Raw genomic sequence first — 11636 nt, forward strand, 5'->3', positions numbered from 1 at the left:
AACGCGGAGACAGGCTTTGTTAATCCTCGATATGGGAGACCTTCGAGTCGGACAGCCTAAGTTTAGGTCTCAACGTATTGCACGGGAGTGTCGTGTAATACCTAAATCCGCCGGGAAATCAAAAATTTGGCTGAAAACACCGTTCCGCTGATCTACCTTCGCGTTGGTAGTCAGTATGGGTCACATATACCTCCCTTGGTTAACAAATCCGGAGCCATAAAAGCTCGTCAACGAGCAGATCGATATAAAGAAGTAATAATACTACTGCTATGCAAACCTAAATCACGTCGTGCTTTTCGTAGAAATAAGTTCGTCTGGGAGAAAAGCACAATGGCTTTGCGACATGCACCGCAAGAATACTAGACAAGTAAGGCCACATTTGCCAAGAAGTTAAAAGCAGCGCAAGAAAGCCTTCTTTGATGCAGTTAACCCACGCATGCTAGCCGTAGAAAAAATGTCTGAAGACGCAACACAAAAATGCGTTCACAATGTTAAAAAAATAGTCTCTCTTCTCCGTGAGCGTCGAGAAAAGGCAGAACATACGGCGATTCTCCTCAGCAGCATCGGCGCATTCCTTCAAGTTCTTGAGAATAGCCACGACGACGGGACACACGATGGCCGCAACGGTCGTGTTGGGGATCCACATGGACAGGAAGGCCGTGCACAGCATCACTGCCAACAGGAGTCTGCACAGCATGCACGCACAAGCGCCGTTTGGCTGGCCGCACAAAAGTCGGGTGACGCATGAATACAACGAAGATAAAATTGGAACCTCACTACCAGTGCACCCAGTACGGTCAGTCAGCTGGGATGATTCTCAAAAATTACGCGCGTGCGCCACGGCAAAAGCATGCGTATGTGTGTGTATGTGTGCGTGTGTGCGCGCGTGCGTGCGTATGTGTGCGTGCGTGTGTGTGCGTGCGTGCGTGCGTGCACGTGTGTACGCGTGTGGGCGCGTGTGTGGCGTGTGTGCGTGCTGTGTGCGCGTGCGTGTGTCCATGCGTGCGTGCGTGCGTGTCTGTGTGCGTGTGTGCGTGCCAAATAAAATATATCGACTACATTTTCGTGCTCTAAAAAAGGACGTCTAGCACGAGGGAGCGGGTTCGATTCTCGGCCGCGGCGGCCGCTTTTCTGATGGAGGCAAAAAGCAGAAACACCCGTGTGTACGAGATTTCGGCGCGCGTCGAAGATCCCCGACTGGTCAAAATTATTCCGCAACCCTCCACTACCACTACAGCGCGCCTAAACACACGCGTTGTGTCGGCGCGTTCAACCCTACAATCAATCAATCAATCAAGAAAGGGCGTCTAAATATTACATTATTCGCATACAATCCTGACGCATGAATAATAGCTGAATCACTTAAGCCGTATTGGCTCGACATCCTCACGCCTCTTTCTATGATTTTGTGCTGATATCCCCGTTTTGATCGCTTTGCCGTTTTATGCCACAAGGGCAGAAAGTTACACCGATGATTTGTACCTCTCCTGTACTGAACCTCTTGAAACATCTTATATAAAGTTTCTGTTAATTTGGACACCCAGCACAATCCACGGTAAATTTTTTGGTTCCACCAACGTGGGCCCGCAACCTTTAAGCGGGAACCGCATGGCGCATTTTTGCACGCGATTTGAGCGCGTTGGCGTTGCGCGTGCGATTTTTTCATGCGCGCGTCGATGATTCCGCGCCCGCCGCAGCTTCTGCCTCGGTGAGACAATGAAGCGCGTTGCGCGCGGTAGTGGGAGGAGCCTGAAGAATTGCGGCAATGGGAAATCGCGCGCCTCATGGCGGCAGTTTCTAAGAGCTCGAGACAGCCGGCTGGCTCCGCCGGAAATGTGTAGGCTTAACACCCGGACAGATATTGCATGTGCGCTTTCACTAGCGGCGCGGATGACGTTTTGACACCGTTTTCGCCCACATTATGAGCTCCTTTACCGCACAAGCAACTTCGTGTATGCCTTGAGCGGTATTTTAGAGAACGCTTAGAAGCGGTCGCTCAAGCTCCCTAACACCGCTTCGTGGCCTGAAGCCGCCGCCATGTTGCCGCCGCCGGTCTCGCCGCGCGCAGCGTGCGGGTGGTTCCGCGGCAGCGGCGGGCGCGGCGCGTTTTCGTGAGCAGAAAAGGCTCGATGCGCTTAACGCTGTAGACGTGCACGGCACGTGAAAAATTGTCCATGTTTAACCCTTCTAAACCTTATTATCGCAAACGAAAGGTCAGTCCGGCATGGTTTTGCAAAATCTGTGCGCCCAGTGTTTCATGAAATTTACACTTTATTGCAGCCACTCGTGGCGACACTGAGCGAACAAGCGCCGATTTACCAGCCATCAAAACTTTCGTATTCACGTGGTATAACAGCGGTGAGGCTCCGAGCAAGCGCAGCTGCGAAGCCTTTCCGTAGCAGATCACGTGGTGTGGCGCCACATCTGCAGCACTCGCGCACCGGCGCCTCAAGATCATTGCTAAGCGATGAATGGCCTTGCGAGACATAGCGTAGTAGAGCCTTCGCTCTAATAAAGAACACAAATAAAGCGACTAAACGCCGACCTCCATGCAGCGAAATTTCTCGGCGAATTGCAGTTTGCCGCTTCCGGTCGCATTCGCCGCCGCGCGTTCTCCATCTAACTCGCGTAGGTCGCCGGCGAACAGAACGCCGGCGGCGGAGCCGCCGCCACCGGGCGTCGTTCGCCGCTTTTTCGCCGACATTTCGCTGCATGGAGGTCGGCCTTAACTGGGCATGCACGTTGATACCACCTGCCGTATTCGACGCCGATGACACGTGTCACGTTGAGAGCGATTCGCTGGTCCAGGCGGGACACCTCCACGGCAGTCGATGCCACTAAGGCGCAGAAAAGCGTTATCCCCGCATTCTGTGTAGAGAGACGCGCAAAGACAGCGATTTCAACGACCTATACGCACGCTGCTCGAAGCGCAGAAAACACGAACACCAAATGCGAATCACCACACTGACATAGTTATTTCTCAGTTTGCATACGGAGTTCTTGCCGTATTTGTTTCTATCGTATTTTAAAAACAAGATCGTTCGAAGGATGTCACTAAGAACAAGGGAATGACTGTAGGCTAAAAAACGGTATTTTTTCAATTTCAGTTTCATGGAGCGAACACATTTTTTTTGTAGGCTGAATTTGTGCTAGTCGTCTGGTTGGGTTGCTGACCTGTCGCGTCACAGCAACCCTGCTTTCACGCTCTGGCTACGCAAGTTTCACTTGCATGCTTTTAAGACAACCGTTTTCCAGTTGCCTGGATCATACACGACAGACTTCAGCGGCTGCCGCTCCGATGCGGCGCTTCTATTTCCCCTTTCCGGCTCCTGTAGACCTAGTCTAGTAAACACGCTATATGGACGGCATTCTTAAAGGCAAGAAATACAGTATTCGGCAGTTGCCCCCTCAGAAAAAATGAGTTTACATGAACGAGAACAAGAGCGACACTTGTTGCCGCAAGGACCATGAGCGTCCAAGGACATCATTTCATGCAATATGTCCTAACTTTTTCGTCTTACAACGAGAGATAACAACCCATTTCCCGGCCATGTGCAATGTCTGCACATGGAGGTAGGTACTATAGCATTGGTATTAGCATAGTAATGTAACACACTAATTAACGTATGTATAAGCATATATGTATTTACGCACTAATTTGTGACGTGTGCGCGGGCATGAACCTGGATCAGCAACGGCGTGCATTTTTGGAATAGCGGCTTCGCGTTGCTGGAGGCCTACCAGCCGCTGAGTTTTTTGTTCCCTGTAGTTCTTGGTACGAAAAGAGACCAAAAAAAACCTTACTACAAATTATGACTTGTTATCAGCGGAGTTTTTACAACTCTCGAATAAGAAGCAGGGGGCCCCGGGCTTGATCCCAACAACTTCCATTTCTCATCATCTGATCATGCGCTGTCATACCAGCGACAGACACATGCCTTAAAAAAGTATACCTCCATTATAATCTATGGATAGCAGCTGTAAAAGTACCTCCAAGAGAAGGATTTTATTGTCCTTCACACTGTCCTGGCATTAGTTCTTGGATGACGCATCACCACAGTTGTTTCCCGCGGCCATAGGTTTCCGATAAAATGGCAAGGCTGCGCATTAAAGAACAGCTATACTGGGGGATCACGAGCTGAATTGTGTGGGTGCGCATCCACGCAATCGCCGTGCAATATCTACTGTCACACGTTAATACGTCGAGTGAAAACGGGCACATACAATAGCAAAGACCAATTCAGTTGTGCCAAGTATAAATGCATATACCTTCTTCGCTTAAGGAAGGACTGCGAATTTAAAAGGCGTCTTGTGAAAGTAGTGAAGGAGCAGCAGGGAGAGAGAAAAAAATGCCTGCGGCTTAGTCCCACTAACCTTGGATATGCAAAGCAAAAGCTTGGCCTAGTCTGGTTGAGTCTTGATTTCGCTTGGTTAGCCTTTGATTTAGCTGTATTGCCGACCACGTCTAAAAGCCGTTCGTTTCCGTGCAGCTCTCACAGGAGGAGGCCGGGCGAACGCGGCGTTCCTTTATGGCGAACGTGACGTTCCTCTTCGCAGGGCGCGAGACGAGTCACGTTGCACGAAACGACCGTGCACCGTATGCATCGGAGGCTGCGGGGGTTGTTGGCTGCCTCGGCCGCAGCGGTGGTGGCGGCCACTGTCGGCTGCCGTAGGCGCCAAAAGCAGGCCCGGCGAATCACGTGATGGGCTTCGAGGGGAGTGTCGCCGGGGGTGTGTCTCCGGTCAAAAGGTCATTTGCGCATAGTAAATCTTTGGCTTAAAAAGATGGGCGAGAAGAAAGCTACCAGTTGCGGCGTTAGATCAGTGATCCTGTTCTCCGCGAGTTGATAGAATTTTGAACGCGCACATGCACGCACACACTCACGCAGACCCGCGGCAGTGATGCCGAAAGCAGCGTCATTCGTTGTCTTCTCCAGGCATCGTTATACGTTTATATCCTATTCTGTTTACACTTACGCCTTCTCTACAAGAGGAACTATCCTCGAAACACCTGCCGCTTGTGTACTGCCTTAGTGCAGGGCGAATTTTAAATGGCTTACATCGAAGTACGAGCTCGTGGTGTCATCGACACTCATGATTCCGGTGAGGGGAAAGATGACCACAGGAAGCAGTGACGTTACCGCAATCGGAAGGGCCTGGGTGGCCCAGTAGCTGTACATCACCATCATGCAGTAGATGCACCAGCCAACCTGCGAGGGAGGAACGGGCAGTGGGGTTCAAGCGCTCGGCGTAACATTCGGCCCCGTGGAGACAGGGATGAAAGAGTACGTTACTTTCACGATGACGTTCTTTGTTTCAGGATTCGCAGTATACGTTTTGCCTGGGTGAACACATTGAACATTCCTGTTATTACTATATCCTTAACATATCATATATCTGTAAAAACACGCGCGTGGCGGCGGCAATTGCCTACAGATTACACCAAGTCGTTGGCAAGAACTAAAGTATGTCCAGAAGGTAGAGATCAATCTCATGGAGGACCACGCGAGAAATGTTGTAGCAGAGGAGACGCGTCTGAAATCGCAGAAGCGCAGCACAATATTCCCACTAAAAAACCCACCTGGATTGTGGGTTTATAACGCTGAACGCGTGTGTTTGAACGATGCTAGGGCATGTGTTCAGTCAGGATATTGCACGGTCCTCAGATAACTATCCCAGCAAAAACGTCGCACTACGCGTAAGCTACCCACTCGATGCAATGAGACACAAGGAAAGCGACTAGACCGGAAACCGGTATACACGCAGTTGTAAAACTTACACGAGCGCGATCGCATGTGATTACAAATCAGCGTGAACATGTCTCAGCCGGTCAGCTTCCGTGGCGCACAATGCCTTTATTCAACACTGTGAACAGTAGCACAACAAAGCCTATGGTATATGCAAGCCGCATAGGTATCAAACCTGCTCCCGAACCCTTTACGGTTCCTCCGGTCTGCCCACAACTTAAAGTTCTATCTGCTGATTGGCAGCCCGCGTGGCGGCATATACACTGTGCTACGTAATAAAACATCACAAAAATATTTAAGAGTGACAACAAAATAAGCTACCATACCTTACAATACGGCATCATGGGGGTATAACGAAACCCGGAAATCGTTTGAGTGAAAAAGCCTCCCTGGTTGCTTTGCGTTAAAAAAATGCATCAGCCGTTCCACTTTGTCAAGAAGGACGAGCAGCGAAGCCGGGTTGCGTTTTACCTCAATCCACGGATCTGTGCACGAAACAAGAAACGCTTGTTTGCAATTTGCGATGGAGCATACTCGCATGGATTATTAGCTGACTGAAAATCGGAAGCACTAGAGTTTTATTCTAGGGGACAAACATGGGGCTGTTCGTTTCCCTCCCGCAGGAGTTTATGTATTGACAGCAGATGGATTCCACAACATTTACGTCTTCCCTGAAAAAAACAACGTATACCTATGAAAAGTAAAGTCGAAAGTCCGCGTAATGTTATAGTGGCTAATCTTTTATAAAGTGTTTCGGTATATCGTCGATAAAACAAGAGCTAGATCCCTTTTGTTCAACCAAACTCGCTCCGTAGACGGCCGTGTACGGCTTGGGAGACCACTGCGCCTTCAATTGGTGGTTATGGGAGCCTGCTTCTGCGATGCGGGTTTGCCAACCGGCTCCTACCCCTACTTGACGCAGGACCTTCAGTGCCAGTATATTCTAGGCACTATAGTACACAGACGAAAGGGCTCGGCCTACAACAGCTCCACTGTCATAACGCGTGGGCAAACGCTTCGTTCTCCGCGCATTTACTACCTTGGTCGGAGCACAGAGGGGCACCACCAGGGCCAGCACTGGAATGGCGACGATGAAGGCGAAGCGGCGCGATGTCATTTGAGCGGGCTTCCCGAACGAGAGGGTGCGCGCCAGCGCCCTCTGGGCCGCAATTGCCTTGACCGTGGCGCGCTGCTTCAGGCTTCCGGGTTTCCCCTTCTCGCCTACGGCGGAGCTCGGCGCTGTTCCGCTGGGGCTCATCCCTCCGCTACTGGGGCTCGCCACTCCAGAGCTGAACGCCGCATTTCGCGGCTGGGGAGATTTGGCCTTCTTCGGCGTCGCCTTCTCCCGCGGAGAACTCGATTGCGCCTGCGAGCGTCAAGGGCGTCTCAAGGCACCGCTGCAGCTTTTCCGATCCTCGCAGTTTAAAGACACCGGAACAATACAACTTTGTTTTAATTTAGAAAGATTAGCCATTGGAAACTAGCTCATCTCCATCCACAAAAAAAAACGCTTTTTAAACAGAAAAAAAACAACAAATATTTCAAGGCGTTCAAATTTCGCGCCACGCTGACGTAATATGAGCAGGAGTGACGTATTACGGTACACCACTGAAACATATTGATCAGTGTTTTAACTGGCCGTTCGCGTTGAAGTGTTGCAATCCAACGGACCAAGAGACCCCACCGCAATTTCCAGGTCATGTTTCTTGGCGGTGGCTTAGTTTGGCGGCCGCCAACCGCACAAACAAGATTCAATGACGTCATAAAAAAATCGCCTGAAATTGGCTGGGGAGTCACCACTGCTTCATGCCAGTGGTGACTGCTTCAGTCACCACTGACACAATATTCACCTCGAATATTTACTTGAAGCTAGCGTTAAAATGGTTATCATTGTAATAAGCGCAAAGAGGTGTTTTTGATTAACCAACATTGTATTTTGTTTTCATGACTCCTTTAGAGACGATAGTCTTTATTGGTTTACCCAAACCGGTAAGAAAGGAATTTTTATTTTCCTCCTGTGACATGTGCAAGAACAAGACACTCGTGGTTACAGATTCTCCCACGTAGACACACTTGGTCCGTCCGTTACATTCCAGGGCATCGCTCTTTGCTGGTAGCAGAAAAGATACTTTCCACAAAATGAAGCAAGAACTACCATTGCACGAACACGAATACAAATAGCGTACACTCCATGGCACATGGACTTTGCATTGGAATGGCAGCCAGTGTCCTGGGGGGGGGGGGGGGGCACCATTCTTTCCCCCAAGTTGTTTAACCAAGAGAATGTTTGCACACGATGTTTCTACCTTGCGACATACACAAATACAAAACATCCGTGTTTTTTTTTTTTTTTTTGGGGGGGGGGGGGGGCTTTACCACCTACACCTATCTAGCCCGCCTTTTTCATTTGGGGGCACCAAAACTTATTGAATAACCAAGGAAATAACCACTATTTACAGAATGCACTTGTAACTGCTTTTAGCAGTAGTGACACAAGCACGCGCCTTATATCCGCGAACACAAACACTTCGCAGTAGAATAGGGCACCAAGTACCCAGATGGGGGGACGACAGTCTCCCTGCCCGAGGCGCCTGCGCCTTTTACAAGCCTTCCCTGTCTTACGTTCCCGTGAAACGCAACCCGTGTATCGGAGTGCAACTCAGGTGCACTCACCCGTTTCGGGCCTCGATGAAAAGACAAGACCATTTTCTCAAGAACTCTACCTCTCCCAGGAAAAGGAGCTCTGCTTCCAGATTTCCTATTAGTTTCGTTTGCTCGTGGATCAGTATCTTCCACTGGTTTCACCGGGAACGCGATTGTTTGACGGCAATATACCTGTTTGTCCACAAGGCATGAAGACCAATCGTTACAATGAGTACTGCTAACGGGTTTCTCGGGCATCTCCTGCCATCCAGGAAGTCCCGGGTGCGGAGTTGCCTGTACGCCCTGCTCACTATGAGCCAGAATGTTTTGGCCACTGTGCATTGGACCATTCCGTGTTCATTTGTCTCCCTCTGATTGCTGTGTACACACTTGTCTGTCGATGTTGTGCCCCATCTCCTTAAGACGGTTCTCGTCGGCAAGACTGACCATCCGTATTTCCATGTCACGTCCTGCGCTTCGCCCGGTACATTTACGTTGATCAGCGTGCGCCAGGGGAAGTTTTGTTTTTCGCCTAGGTTGTCGGGATTTGTGTCATCAAATTTCTGAGCCAGTTCTACATTCCTCATATCTTCCATTTCCATTTGTAAATTACGTGTGGTTAGGTTCCTGTATGCTGCTATTACCTTGGTGTAAAAGCGGGGTGCCTGAGTTGCCGTGGGCCCGCCCGGAGTCTGGTGGAGGAATAACCTAGCCTTTGCCCCCAAGAAATATGTACTTAGCTGTCTTGCTGGATGTCCCGTCTGCAGTCCAAAGGCCTTAAGAACACATTTCAATGGATAGGTCACGGAGTAGTTAGTTACAGAAGGGATATTCCACCCTCCGAATTGTCTGGGCAGGCCCAGTTTTCCAGTTTTGACTAAGGCTGTTTTATCCGAACAAAACATGACAAATACCTCGGAAGGGATTTTCCCTGCTATGTACCATATCTTCCCTGTGAACATGTTTAATGCCAGGCACCTTATAACTACATATGGAAAGTTGTGCGCCAAGGCTTCATTTACACCATGCCTGAGTTGTTTAAGGGCTTGATACCATGACTTAAGTGCTACCACGCTTGACGTGTAATCCCGAGAATTCCTTCATGTGTGACTACTGGGATACCATATATGTGTTGTGTTCCTGATGGACCTAGGCTATGCAGTTCAGTTTCGCGCCAGCTAACACAGAGTACTCCTCGAAGCAGTTAAGTGTATGCCCTAGGCTGTCTTCGTACCTTAGGTACAAAGGGACGTAAAAGGGACTTCAACTGCCAGAATCCCTGGTAACTGTAGACCTAGGATGTGCGTGTTATTTTCGACATTTTTAAATAACGATTCTATTGCTAGAATAAAGAGTAGTGGGGAAACTGGGCACCCCTGCCGGACACCTCTTGTTACGCTCAGGTTAGTTACTAACTGTTTATTTATGACTAGATCACTCTGCATGTCTTCATAAAGAATTGCCAAAATGTTAGTAAACTGTTGTGGATATCTGGAGGTTCTTAGTGTTGCAAAAAAAGTGACTGCGTTCTACTCTATAGAACGCCTGTGCTTGCTCGAAAGAAACAAGCCAGCCTCTAGCCTGTGTACTTTTTATGTACTTTATAAGCATGTTCAAGGTTTGACAGTGCCTGTCTGTAACTGAGCATGCTTGCCATGATGTTATTACTTCCGGCAACTTAAGTTGTAGGCGCTTTGTTAGTACTGATGCGCGTAATTTGTAGTCCGACCACAGCATAATGATGAGGAGCCTACTCGTGGGTTCGTTCCATTACCCGGCATTTTTTATATTGAGAGGATTCTACCTCCTTTGAAAGTGGAAGGTAGTCTGTGTCTGTTGTAAGAATGTTGTTCAAGACTGCGCATAAGAAAGGTTCGAGAAGGTCCCAGAATGTACTGTATAACTCAACTGGCAGTCCGTCCACACCTGGCGCTTTACCTTTGCGGAGTTTCTGCCTTGACTCTGTTAGCTCTTTTAATGTGATTGCGGCTACTAAGTGTAAGAAGTCCTCATCTGGTAGTTGTGGAAGACTTTCTGAGAAGGAACCTGAGATAATGCTGTCAATGTCTCTGGTTGTTTCACTGGAGGTCATTTCCTGAAAGTGGGAAATGAACCTGTCGATGTCCCTTGGTGTGAAATGTGCTTGATTTGACATGTTTGCTTGTTTTCAGCTGCCTCTTTCGCTCGTGCCTCAAGATTTCTGGGTTGGCGCTGGGATATTGTCTGGCTATATAAACGTTTGTGGAGGTGGAGTAGAACCTACTTAGCCTGGAGTGTCTCTGCTTTAAATCTTTGAGATAGCATTAAGACGTTTGAGGGTTGCCTCGTTCTGCTATTGTATTCTTATTCGTTCTAGGATGTTTGTTAGCTCGTCTGACTGCCTGTGTCTGTGTTTCTTTCCCTCGTCAATGAAGAGGGTTTTCCATTCTATTTTTAAAGAGTACCAGTCATTAACTGGCCTCCCGTCTATCGATGCTGCTATTCTATTTCTTGAGCTGGCTTTACATGTCCTGTCGTATAGTATGCGCGTGTCTAACATCCAAGCTTGGTTATCGCTTGGGTTCCTTTGCTGGCTATTTTAATTCCTACAGAGCTGTGATCTGATATTTGTGTAAGCAATGTTGCAGTGTTCACTATTTCGCACTCTGTAATGGTGTCTGCCAGGGCCGAGCTTACGCAGACTATATCTAGCCTACTTTTCGTGCGACCGACCTTGTTGCCATGTATACTGGAGTACCACTCCGTGGACCTACCACACAAATCGGCCACCCTGCCAAAGCTTGAGAGATGATTTCACCAAGTACCGCATTTACTCGCGTAATGATCGCACCCCTCAAGTATGTCATCCAAGTCCAATTTTTTTTTATTTCCCGCGCAATGAACGCCCCCTAAACTGGCCGCAGCAATATTTCGTATGTGTGCAAAGTGTAGCTGACGATGGTCGTGCGTACTTCTGTTTCATTCCCTTCCGAAGAGGACATGGATACGTTATTGCGGCAGACCTGCCGATATTAACGATATCGGCAATCATGCGTTCAATATTGATGAGGAAGGAACTCTCACTAAGTACAGATAATATACTCACAATACAAAGAAAAAAACGCGCTCAGGTTGCTGAGTCGGCCCCACGTCTGTTTTGATGTCCCGCAATTTAACAGAGGCAGCCTGCTGTCAGCTCGCACCAAACTCGTACTCGCGCGTTGTAATCCATGAAAACACGGCATTTTGCGTCACTTTGCAAAGAGG

General features: G+C 48.9%; 1 protein-coding gene across 1 annotated transcript in view; it reads right to left on the reverse strand.

Annotated features, from left to right (window-relative positions):
• LOC144146407 (solute carrier family 13 member 2-like) overlaps positions 1-8852 on the reverse strand; it is a 38157-nt gene extending 29305 nt beyond the window's left edge. The window contains exons 1-5 of the mRNA XM_077678362.1: positions 8781-8852; positions 6787-7113; positions 5061-5210; positions 2753-2868; positions 544-686 (exon numbers count right to left, since the gene is read on the reverse strand). Of these exons, the coding sequence (XP_077534488.1) occupies positions 544-686; positions 2753-2868; positions 5061-5210; positions 6787-7113; positions 8781-8852 (808 nt within the window). The remainder of the gene's footprint in view (positions 1-543; positions 687-2752; positions 2869-5060; positions 5211-6786; positions 7114-8780) is intronic.
• Between the last annotated feature and the right edge of the window lie 2784 nt (positions 8853-11636).

Source organism: Haemaphysalis longicornis, unplaced genomic scaffold, assembly GCF_048455015.1.
Source record: "Haemaphysalis longicornis isolate Haplotype H1 unplaced genomic scaffold, Haemaphysalis longicornis Haplotype H1 scaffold_7, whole genome shotgun sequence".
NCBI classification, from domain to species: domain Eukaryota; kingdom Metazoa; phylum Arthropoda; class Arachnida; order Ixodida; family Ixodidae; genus Haemaphysalis; species Haemaphysalis longicornis.